At 45.8% G+C, this 23,178-nt stretch overlaps 1 protein-coding gene across 1 annotated transcript; it reads right to left on the bottom strand.

Moving 5' to 3' along the window:
* Window positions 1-5,813: 5,813 nt before the first annotated feature.
* LOC125550993 (salicylic acid-binding protein 2-like) lies at window positions 5,814-14,319 on the bottom strand. Its single transcript, XM_048714133.1, has 3 exons — window positions 13,811-14,319; window positions 6,316-6,450; window positions 5,814-6,206 (listed from the first exon to the last, which is right to left on the bottom strand). The coding sequence occupies exons 1-3, from the start codon at window positions 14,210-14,212 to the stop codon at window positions 5,925-5,927; spliced, it is 819 nt and encodes a 272-aa protein (XP_048570090.1). The 5' UTR covers window positions 14,213-14,319; the 3' UTR covers window positions 5,814-5,924.
* Between the last annotated feature and the right edge of the window lie 8,859 nt (window positions 14,320-23,178).

Genomic DNA, 23,178 nt, shown 5'->3' with positions numbered 1-23,178 from the left:
GGGTGGTGAAAAACCCTGGTTCATATGATCAGTAAAGATGATGACTTCACCATCCTTAGGCTGAGGTTTTTCTTCGGCCGGTTCAGGGGTGAGATAAGACATAATGCTCTTCTCTGGTAAATACCCAATGGTAACAAAATCCTTCAGAGTGGCGTCAGTGACTGTGGAAGGAACCCAGTTGCAAACTGTCGTCGTCTTTGGCGACATGGTGAGAGGACAAGCTAAAAAGGAAGTAATTTGCCAGTTTAAGTTAAATGGTGGAATCACAGGTTAATGTCTGCAATACAGATGGTGTGATGGCAGCTTAAGTAAGGGCTAATGATATATGAAGGAAAAATGAGCCGGCATGATAAGCCGCCATGACTAAAGGTATCCAGAAGTTGCCAGCGACAAAAAATTGGCAAAGTACTGAGATAAACAAGTTTCACAAGTTGTTGCTACTATTTTGGATCAATATTGTTCAAAAAGGAAAATAAATATAGACCTGAAAAACCAGTATAGAGGAGTTCATCAGTTCTAAGGAGGCCTTTGTACAATAAAGGGGGATCTACTAGCATCTAAAATGGATGCAAAACAGCTACCGCATGAGTTCCATACTTCTTTTAGATCAAAAGAGGATGCAGTGGAGAAACTACGAAGAATCTGTGATGAACAGCGAAGAACACAGAAGAACTTGCAAACCATAATGCGGATTTAAGGTGTGGAAAAGCAAAAACTTACGGACGCAGTTCTACTATGGAGGATCGCCGCCGTTCTCGGGACAAGCTCGGGTTGACGCAGCGGCCAAGGTTGAGGACGATGGTGAGCGTTGCGGCGGCAACGGCGTTCGAGCAATAGAGGGGTTGCGAGAGAAGCAAGAAGAAGAATGAGGGAGACCAACCATGCCTATTTATAAGGAGATAGGTGAACAGGCAAGCGCGAAGAACGAGGAAGGCCAAAATAATGATTATCCAGCTAATTAGACGCCTCGTTTTTCGGAAGGCATTTAAGATAAGGATCCGTTAAGATGACGTCGTGGCGGGTTTCCAAATTTTCTGAAGGTGACGTCATAGCGGGTTACAGAGCTTTTACAAGCAGTGGAAGATGGATTTCTTCTAAGTTTTGAAGATTGACATGAACAAAGTTCAAATCAACCTGGGGCCTAATGTTGGGGATATGACTACCAGGTATGACCCGCCCAGGAGGGGCCGGGTCAACCACCATGGCGGGTTACTTAAATGAAGCCCGAAGTGTATGCAAGGTGACGGTTTACAATAAGGCTTATAATAGGCCCAAGCCCAGAGGCGGCTCAAGGCCCATAAGTATAAACCACCATGTATGAATAAGACTTGTAAAGTAAGGCATGTAAGATACGTCACCGAGCCGAACACATTGTATGAGCCGGCCGAGACTCTGTAAGCCGTAGGGCGTCAACTCGTGTATATAAGGGGACGACCCGACGGTGGCTTGGGGAAAGGAACAACAGATCGTGAGCCAAGCAAGTGTATTCGCTCCTTGGTCATCGAAACCTAGCAATACCACATCAACTGGACTAGGCTTTACCTTCACCGCAAGGGGCCGAACCAGTATAAACCTCTCTGTACTTTGTCCCGATTAACCCCTTTAATCTTCCTAGTTGCGATGGCTCCATGACTAAGTCCTTTCACTAGGACATCTGCCGTGACAATTCCACGACACTTTCCTCTTCAAGGGCATGAGTCTGAAATACCAATTTTAGCTCTTGGAACATCTTACATGCTCTGTGGCGTTCAAAATGTTTTTGAACTCCCGGTTCTAAGCCGTAAAGCATGGCTGCACTAAACTATCAAGTAGTCATCATATTGAGCTAGCCAAATGTTTATGACGTCTGCATCTGCTCCTGCAATAGGTCTGTCACCTAGCGGTGCATTAAGGACATAATTCTTCTGTGCATCAATGAGGAGAAACCTTAGATCACGGATCCAATCCGCATCATTGCTACTAACATCTTTCAACTTAGTTTTCTCTAGGAACATATCAAAAATAAAATAGGGGAGCTAAACGAGAGCTTTTAATCTATAACATAGATATGCTAATACTACCAGGACTAAGTTCATGATAAATTAAAGTTCAATTAATCATATTATTTAAGAACTCCCACTTAGATAGACATCCCTCTAATCATCTAAGTGATCACGTGATCCATATCAACTAAACCATAACCGATCATCATGTGAAATGGAGTAGTTTTCAATGGTGAACATCATTATGTTGATCATATCTACTATATGATTCACGCTCTACCTTTTGGTCTCCAGTGTTCCGAGGCCATATCTGCATGTGCTAGGCTCGTCAAGTTTAACCCGAGTATTTCTACGTGTGCAAAACTGGCTTGCACCCGTTGTAGATGGACGTAGAGCTTATCACACCCGATCATCACATGGTGTCTGGGCACGACGAACTTTGGCAATGGTGCATACTCAAGGAGAACACTTTTATCTTGAAATTTAGTGAGAGATCATCTTATAATGCTACCGTCATAACTAAGCAAAGTAAGATGTATAAAAGATAAACATCACATGCAATCATAATATGTGACATGATATGGCCATCATCATCTTGTGCCTTTGATCTCCATCTCCAAAGCATCGTCATGATCTCCATCGTCACTAGCATGACACCATGATCTCCATCATCTTGATCTATATCAATGTGTCGTCAGATGGTCGTCTCGCCAACTATTGCTCTTGCAACTATTGCTATCGCATAGCGATAATTGTAAAGCAATTATTTGGCGCTTGCATCTTATGCAATAAAGAGACAACCATAAGGCTTCTGCCAGTTGCCGATAACTTCAACAAAACATGATCATCTTATACAACAACTTATATCTCATCACGTCTTGACCATATCACATCACAACATGCCCTGCAAAAACAAGTTAGACATCCTCTACTTTGTTGTTGCAAGTTTTACGTGGCTGCTACAGGCTTAGCAAGAACCATTCTTACCTACGCATGAAAACCACAACGATAGTTTGTGCAGTTGGTGCTGTTTTAACCTTCTCAAGGACCGGGCGTAGCCACACTCAGTTCAACTAAAGTTGGAGAAACTGACACCCGCTAGTCACCTGTGTGCATAGCACGACGGTAAAACTAGTCTCGCATAAGCGTACGCGTAATGTCGGTCCGGGCCGCTTCATCCAACAATACCGCCGAACCAAAATGTGACATGCTGGTAAGCAGTATGACTTATATCGCCCACAACTCACTTGTGTTCTACTCGTGCACAACATCAACGCATAAAACCTAGGCTCGGATGCCACTGTTGGGGAACGTAGTAATTTCAAAAAATTTCCTACGTACACGCAAGATCATGGTGATGCATAGCAACGAGAGGGGAGAGTGTTGTCCACGTACCCTCGTAGACCGAAAGCGGAAGCGTTAGCATAACGTGGTTGATGTAGTCGTACGTCTTCATGATCCGACCGGTCCAAGTACCGAACGCACGACACCTCCGAGTTCAGCACACGTTCAGCTCGATGACGTCCCGCGAACTCTGATCCAGCAGAGCTTCATGGGAGAGTTCCGCCAGCACGACGGCGTGGTGACGGTGATGATGTTGCTACCGACGCAGGGCTTCGCCTAAGCACCGCTACGATATGACCGAGGTGGAATATGGTGGAGGGGGGCACCACACACGGCTGGGAGAGATCAACTGATCAACTTGTTGTCTATGGGGTGCCCCTGGCCACGTATATAAAGGAGTGGAGGAGGGGGAGGGCCGGCCCTCTCTATGGCGCGCCCTAGGGGAGTCCTACTCCCACCGGGAGTAGGATTCCCCCTTTCCTAGTAGAACTAGGATCCCTTCCAAGTAGTAGGAGTAGGAGAGAAGGAAAGGGAAGGGAAAAGGAGAAGGAAGGAAGGGCCCCCCTCCCTAGTCCAATTCGGACCAGCCCATGGGGAGGGGTGCGGCCACCCTTTGAGGCCTTTCTCTCCTTTCCCGTATGGCCCATTAAGGCCCAATACGAATTCCCGTAACTCCCCTGTACTCCTGAAAATACCCGAATCACTCGGAACCTTTCCGATGTTCGAATATAGTTGTCCAATATATCGATCTTTACGTCTCGACCATTTCGAGACTCCTCGTCATGTCCCCGATCTCATCCGGGACTCCGAACTCCTTCGGTACATCAAAACACATAAACTCATAATATAACCGTCATCGAACTTTAAGCGTGCGGACCCTACGGGTTCGAGAACTATGTAGACATGACCGAGACACGTCTCCGGTCAATAACCAATAGCGGAACCTGGATGCTCATATTGGCTCCTACATATTCTACGAAGATCTTTATTGGTCAAACCGCATAACAACATACGTTGTTCCCTTTGTCATCCGTATGTTACTTGCCCGAGATTCGATCGTCGGTATCTCAATACCTAGTTCAATCTCGTTACCGGCAAGTCCCTTTACTCGTTCTGTAACACATCATCCCGCAACTAACTCATTAGTTGCAATGCTTGCAAGGCTTATAGTGATGTGCATTACCGAGTGGGCCCAGAGATACCTCTTCGACAATCGGAGTGACAAATCCTAATCTCGAAATACACCAATCCAATAAGTACCTTTGGAGACACCTGTAGAGCACCTTTATAATCACCCAGTAACGTTGTGACGTTTGGTAGCACACAAAGTGTTCCTCCGGTAAACGGGAGTTGCATAATCTCATAGTCATAGGAACATGTATAAGTCATGAAGAAAGAAATAGCAACAAATTAAACGATCAAGTGCTAAGCTAACGGAATGAGTGAAGTCAATCACATCATTCTCCTAATGATGTGATCCCGTTAATCAAATGACAACTCATGTCTATGGTTAGGAAACATAACCATCTTTGATCAACGAGCTAGTCAAGTAGAGGCATACTAGTGACACTCTGTTTGTCTATGTATTCACACATGTATTATGTTTCCGGTTAATACAATTCTAGCATGAATAATAAACATTTATCATAATATAAGGAAATAAATAATAACTTTATTATTGCCTCTAGGGCATATTTCCTTCAAAAATATGGGCCATATGGCCCATAGGAGGGAGGCAAGCCAGCCCACAAGGGGTGGCATCCCCCCAAGGGAGGAGTCCGAATTGGACTAGGGGAGGGGGCGGCGCCCCCTTTCCTTCCCCTCCTCTCTCTCCTCCTCCCTTTCCCCTTCCGGTAAAAGGAAAGGGGGGAGGGGCGAATCCTACTAGGATCCCAAGTGGGACTCCTCCCACTTGGGGCATGCCTAGGGCCGACCTCCCCTCTCCCTCCTTTATATACGGGGGTGGGGGCGCCTCTAAGACACATTAATTGTTTCAAGCCGTGTGCAACGCCTCCCTTCACAGTTTACTTCTCCGGTCATATTCACGTAGTGCTTAGGCGAAGCCCTGCGCGGATCATTTCACCATCACCGTCACCATGTTGTCGTGCTGACGGAACTCTCCCTCGACACTTTGCTGGATAAAGAGTTTGAGGGATGTCATCAAGCTGAACGTGTGCAGAACTCGGAGGTGCCGTACGTTCGGTGCTTGATCGGTTGAATCGAGAAGACGTTCGATCACATCAACCGCGTTAAGCTAACGCTTCCGCTTTCGGTCTACAACGGTACATCCATGGACACACTCTCCCCCTATTGTTGCTATGCATCTTCTAGATATATCTTGCGTGAGCGTAGGATTTTTTTGAAATTGCATATTGCGTTCCCTAACATTAAACCATTATGATGATCCATATGCGTCGATATACTATTGTCCTGTCTCATGGATAATAGACCCAGACAACTTGAGAAGGCCAAACACCCACCTATAACTGGATCCCACACAATAATAGTCGACGATGGCACCAAAGTATGTTTGATTATTACAACAGATTTTCATGTTTTCGTCCGGGACATGTGCATACATCCATCGACACCATAAAATTACTTATATTTCTCAGCAATGTCGAGGATACACTTGACAACCTGTTCAGGTGCCGAGAGCATCGCCATATGATCTGCACCGTCGATCTCTCTGACCTCGTCCACCGGGTTTTTGGCCACCATCAACATTTGGTATGCCTCTGGTATGGTTACATCTTGCTTGCATACTACATAGACCTTGCGGACCGAGCCGTAGCGTTCCTCGGTGAATGGCTGACGGGCTTGCAGGTCTTCCAGGAACAATGAGCCGACTCGTATGAGAGATTTCGCAAGGGTGATGTCCTGCATGCCGGATTCATTAGCAAATCTCTTAATTAGGAGATGTATTACAATCTGGTTCTTGTATCAAACAAAAACGACCCATTTTTGCTCTCCTTGGACATTGACATACCTCTGATGAGCACAACTGATAGAGCTTTTGTTGTATAAATTGCGGCCCGAACATGAAGGAAGCCGGGAGTCTTCCATCTGCATCTTGGGGTTTCATCTCGTTGTCCAACGGGGATACCCAGTTGCCCTCACCATGCTACGGGGAAGAGAGAAGAAGGTAAGTAATGCATGTGCATCAGCAATTAACAAAGTGGTGTATTGCCTTGTAAATAAATTAGACCATATGGGAATCTTTTGTAGAACCATGAAGACGTTGTTACTACATCCACAAATAGGAAGCATGCACCATATATTTCTGGCTAAATCTGAGAATGGTTTCATACTTAAACTATACTTGAACCTTACCTGTATATATCTCTCTCAAAACCATACTTGAGCCATACCCGTTTAATGCCATTTTCAGCCCAACCAAAACTAAACCCTCTATTTTTTCCACCCAAACCAATTTAAACCCAATACATAACTATGGGTTTACTTCAATGTATATATGATTGCACAAATCAACATGTTAAGAAGCGAATGACATAGAAAAGGCATAAGTGCATCTACAACAATTTGTGAACAAAGTTATCGTTGAGATACGGTCAACACACAACAAGAGTCAAAAAGACAATACGCACGACTGAAAAGCTCACTGACAAGTGTATTAAAACCAATTGCTTAGCTAAAGCACAAGCAAACACATTCGATTGCATGTGGTGTTTCCCCATAATACATAATTACATAGTGCATCGCAGCATATACACGGATCAAAGATACTTGTTGTCGATGCGTCGTTGCCTATTGCACATAACCAATGCCCAGAAACCGGTTTGGACCCATAGTTTATTGTCGTTAATAAGCAAACTGTTTAAGCCCATAACCAACTATACCCAAATTGGTTTCTTCACATACCCAAACCAAAACCAAACTAAAAAAGTTTCAGCCCAATAAAACCTGAACCAATCAAACCCAAAGTAAGAACCGAATCATTTCACCCAGTTTTTTAATAACCATTCTCAGGTTTATTTCTGGCACATATCTCCTGAAGTGTCAGAGTAGCATGGTGAGGGCAACTGGGTATCCCCGTTGCACAAATAGGAACCATGCATTGGGATCTGGCCCAGCCCCCGCGTAGTCCTCCCCGGGCGACTCGGGCGGCGGCAAACACGCCCGCTCGAGGTCTCCTTCCTCGTGCCCTCTCTCCCCTCGCCGCCGCCTCATGGTCTTTGTCGGGCAAAGCGTGCATGGATCCGGTGGCGGCGGGGCTCTGGCGTCCTTGGGTGGCTGACATTGAGTTGGGGGCTTTTGAGGTGGCTAGCGGTGTTGCGCTCCTCTGCGCAGGTCGTAGGTGCCTGGGGCGGTGGGAGGATGATGGCAGTTGCGTGCGTGCTGCAGCACGTGGAGGTACCGATCCCCCTGATCTGATCTGGATCTGGTTGGGTTGGTGCTCGACCCATGGCTGTGGTCAGGCGACGACGGGCTAGGTGCGTGCATGCTGCAACACGTGGAGGTACCGATCCCCCCGATCTGGTCTGGATCTGGATGGGTTGGTGCTTGGACCATGGCTGCAGTCGGGCGGCGTTGAGCTGGATCGGGGTGGTGTGGGGGGCTGCTGCTGTGATATTGAAGGCGGCGATCCTCGTGCTTCTCTCGCATCACGACAACATCCTACATGATCGATCCTCTTAGATTTGGTCATCGATGTGTTTCAGAACTACTGCCAGAGATATTGCCCAAGATATCTGGATCGGATAGAATTCGGTCGTGCATGTCCATTTCAGCCTACGAGGTTCCATGAGGGCGTGATGCTAAGCTCTGTTTTTTGTTGACACCAAGGGACATGTCGGCTTCTCAATTTCTATGGTGTAGACAAATGTAGAGAAGGTCATGGTGGTTGAGATCGGAGGATCAATTAGACGGGCGGGGCCTTCGAGGCCATGGAGTTAGCCAGTTAGCCAGGTGTTTGATAATTCTTAGGAGCAACAGTGTCAAATGGGGGCGGCAGCACTGGAGGTTTTCATTTTGGTGGTGCTCCTCGGGTGAAAACCTAAGTTCTGGCCTTCATTGGTTGTGCCCGGCAATTGCCTTGCTGAAGGAATTGTTTTGAGAGCTCGGACTTCTCCAGGGTGAAAACCTAAGATATTGAATCGGTCAACGACGGTGCTTTGCACTGTTTCCTTCTTGAACGCGTTGCTTTTGGAGACCTTTTATGTTTTTCGGGTGTTGTATTTGGTGGTGGTTTGTCTGCAGCTGCTGAGAGGAGTCCATCACTATGGCGGGACCTTTATTTTTTTTCCTTTGGTTGTGTGCATCCAGGATGTCTTTCCGACATCTTATAGATGCCGAGACTGGATGTAATTGATATCTTCGTGATATTAATATATTTCTCTTTTATTTTAAAAAAGAGCCATGCATTGGTACATGCACAAACAGGAACCATGCACCATACATTCTAATGAATGGTGCGGACTATGATGCTGCGTGTGTTGTAAGCCTTGACCACCATTTCATCCAGAAATTTTGCTAAACCATATAGTATGACTTAGAATGTGATAGTTTTCATGAAAAACTGAACCTAATAAGCTCTCGTTTAACATGGCCAAAATCCTAACTGCACACTTATGATGTCAAGAGATTTCCACATGCCGGGGGTTGTAATTCTTGCAACGTAAGTAAATTTCATGTACGTCTAAATTGCATCCGAGTTCTATTTATATCAAACTTACGCATGGTGGACTGCAGGTTGAGTTTGAACAATGTTCCTTTTGTAAATATAACAAAGAAGTCCCATAGATGAGTTATGGGTGGATGCGAGTTAATCTTGCTAAATGTAAGGGTTTTTGTACATCCATTTCAAAAACAAGGTTTTTGTTTTGCAAAAATGACAATAACCGACAAAATGAATCTGAACGGTATAGATTTTGGGCTCAAATGTAACCGGGTTCTAGAAATCCAAACAATAATTTGTAATGATCTTTGTCATCTGACTCCTAGTCCCTCCACAGTTTATGTGACAAACATGTGCATATGCGCGTCACAGGGTGTGCAATTTGCTTTTATCCAATCTCACTAAAGTGGCAAGACATGGTTTTCCTTTTCATATTTGGGCGCTAATCAATACATCTCCCCCTCGTTGTTCTCGTCCATCCCTTAACATCTTCATCTCCAGATAAAGGACAAGTATCGTCATTGGGACCGAGGTGGGAGAATAATGAAGTAGCAAAAAAAATCATCTCTCAAGTCTTTCTGGGCAAACTTCCAAAAACAATTTAGAAGATCATTGTAGAAAAATGGGGACAGGGCGAAATATATAACAAAACCATAACTAGCAAATAGAGGGTTAAACTAGACTATATCTTTATGAACTTTCAAAAACTCATGATCCCGCACCGAGCTCTTCAAAAGAAGAAGAAGATGTTTAGAAAAACAAGAACCAACTTTTAAGTTGAATAAGTTATTTTACTATTCAATTATTTTATTGGAAATAGCAGCCTGTAAAATTTGGCCAACCCCACCGTATACAAGCAATAAGGTAAAATGCCGATGATAGAGGTTGAGGTATGATGGAGAGGAAGCGAAAGGATACCCTCATGATGCTGGAATTCGTGGCGGCACACCCTAGCCCTAACGTGTGTAGAACACACTAAAAAAATACCGTGCCATAGCATACTGAGGAATGACTCGTTAAATTAATCAGTGTATAATATCGTGCTAATAGCGTATTTTAAGGCCGACGCTATTTTGCTATAGTACACTATTTTTTTCATTGGTAGGATATGGTGACACGGAGGAAACTAAGGTGTCTCTCCATATGGTGACACGGAGGAAACTAAGGTGTCTCTCCATCAACCGAACAACAAAAGAAGGATGGACCATTAGAAATGTTTAGCAATGGAGATAGACATATAAGAGGCCCGCCCTCGAGACATGAGAGAAACAAGAGGACGTGAAATAAGTAAATGCATCGCCGACAGTTTGAGTTAATAAAAGTGATATTGGTAGTCGTTTGTAGTCGCGAACGAGTCCAATCACCGCAGACAGGTATAACCTGAGCATATAAGATCCCGATCGTCCTATACAAGATTACAATTTTTGTTGTGTGCCTATAGATGATAGCTTTGAAGTATCTTGATGTAATCCTGATTGAAAATTTTGTTCTTATTCCAGTTAGTCGGTTTGATGTACTATATATTTTTAGTTATAAGCAATAAATTCATACTGTTTGCTCAAAAGGTACAGTGCTTTCGGCTCACAAAAAAGAAGTACAGTGCTTACTCCCCTAAACTGTGCAGCTCATGTACGATTTTTCAAATACTGTAGAAAAAAAGTACATGTTGTCTACAGAGTAATTTTGAAAACTGTGGAAGAGTATCTATCAGGTGAGTAGGTGACAGCTTGCAACTGATATTCGATCATTTGACAATTAGGCTTTTTTGTTATGTACTACTAAGACGTGAGGGAGTATATATCTATCTGAGGGTTACCGATTGAGAAAGTAGCTCAAGCCCGGCCCTCGCGTCGTCCCCTTGGGCCAGCATATGCAATGTCCGTCTTTAAAATTCCTAAAAAGATTTGCAAAGAAATCATAGACGTGTTGTCACAATTTTGATGGGGTGACGAGGACAATCAGAAAAGGATGCACTGGATGGCATGGTGGAAGATGTGTGTTCCAAAAGAACAAGGAGGAATGAGTTTCCGTGATATACACTGTTTTAACCTGGCTTTATTAGCGAAGCAAGCATGGCGTCTCGTGGATAATCCTGAATCATTATGTGCAACAATCCTAAGAGCCAAGTATTTTCCCGGAGGTGATTTGATGAACGCAATATTAAAGAAGGGCTCTTCCTTTACTTGGCAAAGCATTATGATGGGAGTGGACTCTCTAAAAAATGGCTATATATGGAGAGTGGGAACAGGAGAAAATATTAATATATGGAGAGATGCATGGATCCCAAATTGTGCGGACAGAAAAATTATTACACCTAGAAGGAGGAATCTATTGACGAAAGTTTCTGATCTTATTAACCTAGTCACTAATGGCTAAGATAAAGATTTGGTGAGACAAACTCTATGGCCAATTGATGTCCGTAGAGTCCTAGCGACCCCGATCTATATGCATAATATGTCGGACTTTATTGCGTGGAGCTATACAACAAATGGTTTATTCATTGGATGATCAGCTTATGTGGAGGAATGGAATAACCAACATGCGAGGAAGTTGGAATACTCGAATGGCATGGGTAGAAGCAAGGTCAATTCTATTTGGGGTAAGATCTGTAAATTAGCTTGTCCGGCGAAGGTTAAATTTTTTATTTGGCAGACGCTTCACGGGACTCTACCGTGTCGTGTTACATTGGCCAACAAACATATAAAAACTCAGCCAATATGCCCAGCATGTTTGGACAAGCCAGAGGACACGAAACATATATTATTTCTGTGCCAGAAGGCAAAAGAAGTGTGGGAACATTTGGGGTTGTATAAAGTGGTAAAAAAAGCCCGTGTCGTTGATCGTGCAGGAGAGGCAGTCCTTGAATTCCTACTCCTTATGCCTGATCATGAACTACCCATCTTGGGCTCCCGGAATGCAGGGGAACTTATTGCTATAGCTGCTTGGTATTTATGGTGGAATAGACGGAAACTAGTCCATGAGGGTAAGTCTCAAGAGGCGTCCCAAACCTCGATGGGGGTTCGGGCTCTAACATCGAACTATGTAAATGCCCACTCTACTAAAGCAAAGAGAAAGAATGAAGGATGGTGAAGACCTCCTAGGGGTTTCGTTAAATTGAACGTGGATGCTTCTTTTGATCATGATCAACTAAGAGGCACAACGGGTGCTGTTATCAGAGATGACAAAGGAAACTTCATAGTAGGTGGTAACTGGAGGATTCAGTACTGTGTGGATGCCCTGACAGCAGAGACGGTAGCACTCAGATTTGGTTTACTGTTGGCACAAAAGACGGGCTGCAATTGTCTAATTATCAATTATGATAATATGGAGATCATCGACACAACGAAGAACGGAGGACAGTCTACGGGGCCGGCTGCTGCAACTTTTGAGGATTGTTTTTTTATGGCCTGTGATTTTCCTCAAACCAGTTTTGAACATTGTAACAGGGAAGCGAATAAAGTAGCTCATGAGCTTGCTAGATTAGCAAAAGGTTCCATGACTAGGGATTGGATAGAGGAGCCCATGAAAGATATTGTAACTCTCTTGATAGACGATGTAACAATTATTTCTAATTAATAAAGTTAAGTTGTTTTTCGAAAAAACTAGGGGAGACTGGGGTTCCGCCGCCGCCACCACCCCCTCCCCCCCTCGCCGCTACCAGAGACGGCCGCCGGGAAGCCCGCGCGGACGCCGGTGAAGGTGGCGGCGGGGATCTCGGCGCTCCCTCCTTTTGGAGGCCCGTGGTTCTGGGGGGGGGGGCTTGCCGGAGAGGCGACGTCGTCGGGCGGTGGGCGGCGTTCGCAGGGGGTGCTGGCCAGCGTGCCCGGCCGCGCGGGCGACGGGTGGCTAGTGGAATCCGGTCGCGGCGAGAAGATTTCTTCATGAGATCTGGAGGTGCGAAATCCCTATTCCCTGCTGCCTCTCTCTCGCCTCCGGTGTGGGCTAGCGTTTTCTGGCTCCGGCATTGGTGCGTGTTGGTGGTCAGCTAGGGAATCGGGGGAAACCTTGGCCGGTCCGGCCGGCCCGACGGCGGTAACGCCCAAGGGCGTTGCTTTCCTCCATGGGGGCGCAGCCGAGGTCCCCTGCTCTCCACCCCGACCCCCCCTGCCCGGGTGAAAACCTTTATCCTCGGCGGATTTGGCGGCGGCGGCGCCTTGCGCGTCGTGACCTTGCTGGAGGCGTCGTCAAGGGTGCGGGGCTCGGTCGAGAGGTTATGTAGGTGAGGGATTGAGCTACCTTCTCTGCGTCGTCCGATTCCTTGAAGCTTGTTTCCAACTAGTTGGGCATGGATTGTGGCGGAGCAGCCGGCGAGATATATCCCAAATCGATGTGGTCATCCTATGTCCACCTTGCGATGCGAGAGCGACATTCTTCCAGCTCTAGGGTGAGCTTCTCGAAATCCCGATGGTGCGGCGCCTACGAGCCATGGCGAGAGGGAAGGGTCCCTCTTCGGTGATTGAGAGGGAAGATGTTGGTTCCTTTCTTTTCTAGGTGTTCCTGGAGCACGGTCCATCCTCGAAGGTCGGCTATGTCCTGTTGTGCTGCTCCGTTTCTGTTACATATGATCCTAGTGTGGAGTGCTTGGCCTTTGCTAGCTGCAATTCATTTGGGGCTTGTGGAGGTTGTAGTGAATAGGCTTTCCAGTGTTTTCCGTTGTATCGTTCCGATTGTTGTAAGTTGGGTTGTCTGTTATAACTCCTGGCCTGTTGATAGCTTTGTTAATTCAAAACCGGGCTCTTCACAAGCCTTGGTTCTTAATTAAAAAAGTATATATCTACCTAAACAAAATGTATAATACGATGCATCAAGTATCACACGTATGACAACGGGGTCGATCAGATCATACCTGCATGAGGACATGCGACGGCGGGGACACGCAGTCCGGCATGTAAGCGGATAGGAACGCGGCGACTGCGACCTTGTCCGGGAACATCTCGGCGGCGAGGGCGACGCTAAGGCCCCCGAGGCTGTGCCCAACGAGCACCGCCTTCTCCCCGGCCGGGAGCGACCGGAGTGCATCGAGCAGCGGCCCCGTGTACTCGCTGAACGTTGCTACCTCTGGCAGCCGGCGGTCATCGATGCCCGACGCGGCTAGGTCCGGCGCGTGGACGCGGTAGGCGTGCCCAGCCGCCGCAGCCGCAGACCGTAGCCCCGCCGCAACCTTGTACCAGCTCCAGCCTCCGTGGCACACGCCGTGGACGAGGATGATGTGCTTTACCTTTGCACCGCTATCCAGTGCCGCCTCCATGGATGATTGTCAAGAACAAGCCGATTGGCTCTTCTGTGCTCCCTCTTACACGATATTATGGTTTAAGTTACTGGAGATGGTGCTAGCTTTGACGGGTCTCTCGAGTACACGGCATTACTTTTCGTTTCTAAATTAGAAGTGGAGTTAGCGGCCGGCCAAGGCGGCTATGTGGAAAGCCGGCACTTGTGGATTAACAAATGGAAACAAAAGATCAAATGACACGGATGCTCCATGCTTATTACTATCCAGACGTTTAGTGCATCTCACTCAAACCGTCCGTAACTGACCGGACTGCACGGTCCGGACTTGTTGTGCCATCTGACGTGCTTCTGCATCGGTCCACAGAATAATCTGGACGCATTTTCTCTCACAAAACAGAAACAAACTAGGAGGGTTTTGCGGACGTCCAGACAACACCAACGACTGCTTCTGACCGCCCAGACCCATCCAAACGCTTCCCACCTTGTCCGCGCGCGTTCCCGTTTGGTGCCAGTTGCCTGAATTCATACGTTGTACAGTGGCCGCTCCGTATTGACGTCAGACCGGAATGGACATGACTTCTCATTGGCTCCGCCACTGAAGCAGCGCGCCGGCCGAGGGCGCCGCCCACAACGCATCCCTGGTGTCCGTGCCTCTTCAATGCCGGAGACGTGTTACTTGACGGGAGGGGACGGATATCTACCACGCCCGGTGAATGTCCCGCCCATCCGTATGCCGCCATTAAGCAGACTTGTCGGCCGAGAAACCCACTCCGGCTCCGTGCATTGACGCACCCGGACGCCTGGACTCACTGGAATTCACTATTTAAAGGTGGCCACACCTAGCTAACTCCATGCCACAACACAAACCACTCCACACCCTCCTCCCTTGCACCACATCCGCCATGATTGCAGGCGGCAACGCTCTGCGGGAGAGTCTTTTGATGGAGATAAAGCACGAGGTGGCCGCAATGGCCGCCCTTGCGGCCACCTGGCAGAGCTGCCGTGCCAGGCGGATCGAGGCCGGCATGCCGATCAACTTGCCCGAGGTCTTCGACGACAAGGATGACCCCACGGTGGAGACGGGCTCCGACGACACCGCATCGACCCACGCGCAAGTGCATGCCGTCTTCACCATGGAGCAGGCACATGCGCACTTCAACACCACCATGGCGGAGGAGCAGCTCGCGTTGGCGCCTGTGTCGGTGTTCCAGCAGGCGCAGGAGAAACAACGGTACAACTTGTTGCTCCTCGAGCAACACTGGCTGACGGAGGGCCTAATCGACAGCGAGCGCGCGAGCCAGGAGGCCATGGCCACGGCGAACCCCAACTTTGCCACGGAGTAGGGTGCAATCTACGAGGCCGCCCTGCTCAAGCCGTCGCTCGCCAGGAACAGGCTGCCGTTGAGGCATAGCTGCAGGCAATCACGGACGAGAACAATGCCAGTTGCGCGTCCTACGAGCCGCCCGCGAACTTTCGGACGGCCCGATGGGACGACGAGAGTGCAAGCGCCTCCTTTTCCATCATGGACCTCACGTCCACCAGCGACGGACAAGACGCGGAGTCCTCCAAGGGTGAGTAGGGCATGGAAGGTGGTGGGGCCTTGTGTCCCATGTGGGCCGGTTTGTCTCCCATGTTCAACCCTTTCTTACGTAGACCGCCCCTTCACTTCATAGGTCTTATTCCGATGTTCATGGAGACGCGGATGGGGGACACGATCCCAGGAAGGGAACAACAAGGGCTTGGACGCCAGACGCCACCGTAGGGTAGATTTAGGGTAGCATATTTTTTCTCTAAATGTTTGAAATGTAATGAAAATCATGCCATGTTTGCATGAATGTAGTCCCGTTTATATGAATCCGCCATGTTTGCATAAATTTCGTCTATTTAGTTTCAATAGTTGTTGAAATGCATGCGCGCAACGTTGGATGGAGCCTCTGGCAACAATGTCCGCGGGCTAGCCCCCCTGTCCGCGGACAGATACCGGAGTAAATTTATGGGTCAACGTTGGAGATACCCTTAGCCTATAAAAACTTCTTATATTTTGATACAGAGGTAATACTAGTTATTACACAGCACAACAGCCGCCCATACTGCTGACTGCTTGATCTACATTGCTATAATACTACAATGACTCTCATATTGTGGTGATTGCACTGATTACCATTGTTCGTGCTATATGTCTGGACGTGCAAGTGCGGTGTTTTACGCAAGCAGTACAATTGTTTGATAGTTGTTGTGAGTCTGTATGATCCATATATTTAGAGTAAAATTCACACGGCTCTACTTGTACGGTTGTCACATCCCAGATTTTTCCAAATCTAGTATATTGAAAATTTCACAGTGAATTAAAAAACTTCAAGGAAAAACTCATGATTGCCTAGAATTGCTTGTGATTGACCTTGTTTGCTTGAATGTTTGCATATGAAGGGCAAAGCCTGATGCAACTAGTGGAAACCTAGCTAGACTTTAGTTAAAACCAAATTATTTTAAAATATTTATTTGGGCATAAGGCCATCCTTAATAAGACCCAAATGGTATTCAAGCCCAATGAAATTTCCCCTAAGTGGTTTGAGTTGGATTTGTTTTGGAATCAATTCAAAAGCCAAAGGGAAATATTTAAAAACGGATTTGCATTTATTTGGCAGGAAAAGGAAATTTCATAAGTACAAATGATGTGTTTGACCTTCTACCAATTTTCAAATTGGATTTGAAATACAATTGGTTTTGGAACAAAATTCAAATTCAAAAGGAAATATAAAGTGCAAAAAATATTTTTCCAAAATGCCCAAACAAAAAGTCTAGCAGATTAGGAATATCCCAAATAGATTTTAGAGCACCTTTTCTTTTGGAAGAAAATTCAAAATTCAAATGGATTTGAATTGAGTAGTTCATTGAAACGTCCATTTTGCATCATGATTTCTTACTGTTACTTATAGTGTTTTTAATCAATATAACACTTTGTGGAGCAATTCTAATGCCTTTTCTCTCTTAATATGCAAGATTTACATGAAGAGGGAGATTGCCGGCAGCTAGAATTCTGGACCTGAAAAAGCTATGTCAGAGATACCTATTCTGCACATCTCCAAATGAGCTGAAATTTCACGGACATTTATTTTGAAATAAATTAAAAATATTGGAGCAAAGAAGTACCAGAGGGGGCCACCCAGGTGCCCACGAGGCACTAGGGTGCGCCCTGCTGGCTTGTGGGGCCCCTGGCCAGCCTCCGGTGCCCGTCGTCTGGTATATAAGCCCATTTGCCCTAGAAAAAAAATAAGGAGAGTACGTTCGGAACGGAGCGCCGCCGTATCGAGGCGGAACTTAGGCAGGAGTACTTTTGCTCTTCCGCGGAGTGATTCCGCCGGGGACACTTCCCTCCGGGAGGGGGAAATCTAAGCCATCGTCATCACCAACAACCCTCTCATCGTGGGAGGACCAATATTCATCAAAATCTTCACTTGAACCATCTCATCTCAAACCCTAATTCGTGTCTTGTATTCAATCTTTGTATCAAATCCTCAGATTGGTACATGGGGGTTGCTAGTAGTGTTGTTGCTAGTTGGTTTATTTGGTGGAAGATTATATGTTCAGACCCATTATGCTATTCAATACCCATCTGATCTTGGACATTAATATGATGTGTGAGTAGTAACTTTTGTTCTTGAGGACATGGGAGAAGTCTTGTCATAAGTAATCATGTGAATTTGGTATTCGTTCGATATTTTGATGATATGTATGTTGTTGATTCCCTTAGTGGTGTTATGTGAACGTCGACTACATGACACTTCACCATATTTGGGCATAAGTAAATGCATTGTGGAGTAGTAATTAGATGATGAGTTGCTGGAGTGACAGAAGCTTAAACCCTAGTTTATGCGCTATTCCGTAAGGGGCTAATTTGGATCGATATGTTTAAGGCTATGGTTAGATTTATCTTAATTCTTCTTTCGTACTTGGAGATGCTTGCGAGAGGGGTTAATCATAATTGGGAGGCTTGTTCAAGTAAGAATAGCACCCAAGCACCAGTCCACCCACATATCAAATTACCAAAGTAGCGAACGTGAATCAAACGAACATGATGAAAGTGACTAGATGAAATTCCCGTGTGTCCTCAAGAAAGCTTAGCTTATTATAAGAAATCGTTCTCGCCTGTCCTTTGCAACAAAAAGGATTGGGCTACCTTGCTTCACCTTAGTTACTATTGCTACTTGTCAGTTGTTAGGAATTATCTTGCTATCAAACTACTCGTTACCGATAATTTCAGTGCTTCCAGAAAATACCTTGCTGAAAACCGCTCGTCATTTCCTTTTGCACCTTGTTGGTTTTGACACTCTTACTTATCGAAAGGACCATGATTGATCCCCTATACTTGTGGGTCATCATTCATCAAAGCCCAAAGCTCCACTGGTGCGTCCAAACTCTAGCGACCCTCGGCCAGGACCACTAGCGACCTCCTCGAGTTGTGCCACATCGAACCACGCACTCCACCATATCCGACGCCCTCTGGAACACCAGATCGTTCATCCACATGCCGTGGCGCCACTCTCCGCCACCGTGCCTCCGTCTTCGGCGTGTTCCTCTGGTGACCTAGCTCGATGAGTACCCCCTTTGTTTAATCTGCATCGTCCAATCTAGATCTAGTGCACCACATCGTCCCACTTAAACGAATTGGCATCATCAAATAGTATCAGCCACGTCACCTACCTTATGCAAAACATTATCCAAAACTTTTTGTTTAATTCAATTAATGCACATTTATAGAAAAACCCCTGGAACTTCAAACACTCACAACTTTTTATCTGTATATCCAAATTGAGTGATTCTTTTTGCAAAATGATCCTTAGGAAATGCACTTTCACCTCGAGTAATAAAATTAAGAATTTGAATAGTCTAAAATTCAAATTCAAATAGGACATAACCTGCAAATTATAAATCCAATTAAATTTATTCTTTTTGCAAAGTGAATCTAGTGAATTGTAGTTTCAACTTAACTACCATAGTTCAGTTTTAAAATAATTTAAAATTTGAATTTGAATATAGTTTAAACTGTAGCTATAATGCCAATAGTATTTAAACCAAATTTAGTATGAAAGTTTTTATTGGGATAAAAATGTTGCAACTAAGTTTAGGAGCTTAAAATGAACTTTAGTAAATATTATGGGATTATTATTTGACTTTAGGGAACTTAAATTGGATTAAATTCAAACTAGTTTGATTATAACTTTGAAACCATAGGTTTAATTTGAATAAACCTTTATAATATGACTTAGTGTTTATTTTGGAGTCATAATTGACTTGAGGAAAATAAATTTAAATTAAATTAGTTCAAACCTAAGTAAAGTTTGAAAAACTATTTGCGCTTAGTAAGTGACACTATATTGTATTTGACTATAGGGAAACCAATAAACAAATTGAGTTAGGTTTGGACTAACTTAGTCATTTATGGAACCATTCATAATTCAAATTTAACTTGGTAAGATCAAACTTAGGAACTAAAGCAAATTGTGAACTCAATTCAATTTGAATTCAAATAAGATGAACCCTAATTCAAATCCAAATTGAATTGGAAGCCTCACCAAATTATTATTTTCAGACACTGAGTGTATTCAAGCTCACAAAAGTGTTGGGTTCTACGGTAGGGTGCGTCGACTGCAAATTAAATTTTTCCTAAGCGCAGAAAAACCAAGAACATGCTACGAGAGATGGATCACAGATCGTTACCACTAGACGTGCAGTGCCGTGCAGCGGAAGAAGAGTTGGGGAAGCGCGTCCGCGTGAATCGTCTCCTCCTCGTCTGATCTCCCTCGAACGGCTGGTCGTCGGTTCCCACGTACAGGTTCGCCGGAGCAGCGCAAGTGCACCATCTCTAACGGTATCCGCGTGTGCAGGAGGAACATTGTGCGGCGGACTTCTAGGTCCGATCACACAAACGGCGGCGAGTGGAGGTGTCTATTCGCAACACATGCAAACCCTAGTGACAGCGCCGAAGCGATGAATTCCGTGAGTGTGCGGCACCTCCACTTTATAGAGGCGTCCATCGTAGGCTCAACACTTGGGCTTTCCACGGACCCTAAATCCCATAAGTCTACTCGGCCACAATCCGAATACAACTCGGATCACATCTGACCAGTGTCCTCGGATTCGACCTTGTAGGTTCCTTCCCTTAAGTGCGTGACCCCTTAGGTTCAAGCCGGCTTGGTCGCAGTTCGGATCACCTCTGAACTGCACAGTTGGTAGCGGCCTCTAGCAAGGCATGCCGAACACCAAACAGACTATGAAGCTGGTTAGGCGAACCTGTACATCATACTTCCATTCCTTTTGCCACACGATATATGTTGTCGGGCTCAAGGCGAGTCTGCCATCCTTGTGCTAGCCCGACCTCTTTCTTATTCCAGTGATGCCAACCACAAACCGGATTATCTCATAATCCTTGTCGCATGGCCATGCTTATCCTGGTCGGATCTCATGAGGGGCCCAGAGTATATCTCTCCTGATCGGAGGGGCAAATCCCATCTTGCTCGTCCACGTATTGCAGCATGGTTCTAGACAATCCCAAAACCTACCTTTATAACTACCCAGTTACAGAGTAGCGTTTGGTTGGCCCAAAGCAGGTCTGTCACCATCCCGAGTACATGCGTCAGCTCAGGTCTTAGGACATAGAACATATGTTGTACTCGAGACTCACATATGACATATCGCTGTGTCTCATAGTTGGGTCTGTCCGACTCGGACCTTATCTCGACTCGGATCCGACTACATCGAATCCGACCAGATCCTTCCAAGTCCATATTATCCGGTTAGCATCCAATGCTCCATGGCTAGTGAGACCAAGCCATCGACCGTGTCATATGCTAGTCTAGTTGGCTGCGCGTCCACACAGCCCTTTCGACTAGGGACCTTTTACGTCAGTCATCATACAATGCATAGTCCCACAAACAAGTCACGTACTTGCTGATACACATCATTGATAATGTCCAAGGACTATCTCTATTCATAAACACATAGGAAATATCATCATACATGATTGCCTCTAGGGCATATCTCCAACAGTCTTCCACTTTCACTAGAGTCAATCAAATAGACATCGAATGCCCATATCTATAACGTGCCCCTCATGCTTGGGTTGTGGAAGCGGCTTAGTCAACGGATCCGCAACATTTGCATCCGTGTGAATTTTGCATAACTCTACATCACCACTCTTTATGATCTTTCGTATCAGATGATATTTCCGATCTATGTGTATGACCTTGTGGTGATTCCCCGGCTCCTTGGCTTGTGCGATGGCACCAGAATTATCACAATAAAGGTCCAACAGTTTTACCGAGGCTGGGAAAATACCAAGATCATCCAGAAAGTTCCGAATCCAAACACCTTCCTTTGCAGCTTCACAAGCCGCAATGTATTCGGATTTTGTGGTAGAATCGGCCACCGTATCTTGCTTGGAGCTCATCCAGCTCACTTCTCCTCCATTCATGACATACACGAATCTGGACTGTGATCGACAATCATCTCTGTTGGTTTGGAAACTAGCATCGGTGTAACCCCTTACGACGAGCTCTTTCTCACCTCCATAAACTAGGAACATCTCTTTAGTCCTTTTTAGGTACTTCAAAATAGTCTTTACCGCTGCCCAGTGACTCTCACGGTTCGCCTGGTATCTACTTGTTAGGCTTATTGCAAAATAAACATCAGGCCGTGTGCATATCATGGCATACATGATGGATCCAATTGCCGAGTCATACGAAACCCGACTCATCCTGCTTTGCTCATCAGATGTCGAAGGACTCTGAGTCTTGCTTAGCCTTATACCATGTGAGACAGGCAAGAACCCTTTCTTGGCCTCACTCATGTTGAACCGCTTCAACACTTTATCTATTTACGTGCTTTGGCTCAAGCCGAGTAGCCTCCTCGATCTATCTCAATAGATCTTGATGCCTAAAATGTAAACTGCCTCACCAAGGTCCTTCATTGAAAACTTGCCATTCAATGATTCCTTGACCGAGTTCAGCATCAAAATATCATTTCCGATTAGTAGTATGTCATCCACATACAAGATCAAAAACACTATCGAGCTCCCACTTAACTTCTTGTATAAACAAGAGTCCTCTTCGCTTTTGATGAAGCCAAAACCAGTGACGACCTCATCAAAACGAATGTTCCAGCTCCGAGATGCTTGCCTCAACCCATAAATGGATCTCTTGAGCTTGCATACTTTACTAGTGCTAGTCGGATCGACAAAACCCCCGGGTTGTATCATATACACGTCCTCGGTTAAATTTCCGTGAAGGAAAGCCGTTTGGACATCCATCTGCCATATCTCGTAATCGAAATATGCAACTATAGCTAGTACGATCCTTACCGACTTCAGCTTCGCTACCGGCGAGTAAGTCTCGTCGTAGTCAATTCCTTAAACTTGTCCATAACCTTTAGAGACAAGCTGAGCTTTGTGTATCTGAACATTTCCATCCACATTGGTTTTCTTCTTAAAGACCCATTTGCAGCCAATGGCCTTTATGCCAGGCGGCGGATCAACCAAGTCCCAGACTTGATATTCATCCATGGACTTTAACTCGGATCTCATGGCCTCTAACCATGGCTCGGAATTCGGGCTCACCATCGCTTCTGCATACGTGGTCGGCTCATTGCTTTCTAGCAACAATAAATCACGCACTCTGCGCAATCTTTCTGACCTCCGTGGTTCTGGTGCCGCTTCCACTACGGGTTCCCTGACTGACTCCGGTATGATCTCATCACCTGCTGAGCCGTCCCTGAGTGGTACTCGAATTTCTTCGAGTCGGACCGTCCTCCCACTGGCCTCCCGACTGAGAAACTCTTTCTCAAGGAAAACCCTGTTCTGAGCAACAAACACTTTGTACTCTTCCCGGTTGTAGAAGCTATATCCCAAGGTTTCCCTCGGATATACCACGAATATGCATTTGTCCGACTTGGTGTAAGCTTGTCTGACATAAGTCGCTTGACAAATGCTTC

The sequence above is a fragment of the Triticum urartu genome, chromosome 4 (genome assembly GCF_003073215.2).
Source record: "Triticum urartu cultivar G1812 chromosome 4, Tu2.1, whole genome shotgun sequence".
In the NCBI taxonomy this organism is placed as follows: Eukaryota; Viridiplantae; Streptophyta; class Magnoliopsida; order Poales; family Poaceae; genus Triticum; species Triticum urartu.
This window is presented reverse-complemented; position numbering and strand designations above follow the sequence as displayed.

Bases quoted from the DNA above. Each gene is read 5' to 3' on its own strand.
- LOC125550993 (XM_048714133.1), bottom strand. From the start codon at position 14,212: ATGGAGGCGGCACTGGATAGCGGTGCAAAGGTAAAGCACATCATCCTC. The intron at 6,451-13,810 runs GTATGATCTGAT...TCTTCCCCGTAG, and splicing joins CGTCGCATGTCCTCATGCAG to CATGGTGAGGGCAACTGGGT. The intron at 6,207-6,315 runs GTATGTCAATGT...TCCGGCATGCAG, and splicing joins ATCAGTTGTGCTCATCAGAG to GACATCACCCTTGCGAAATC.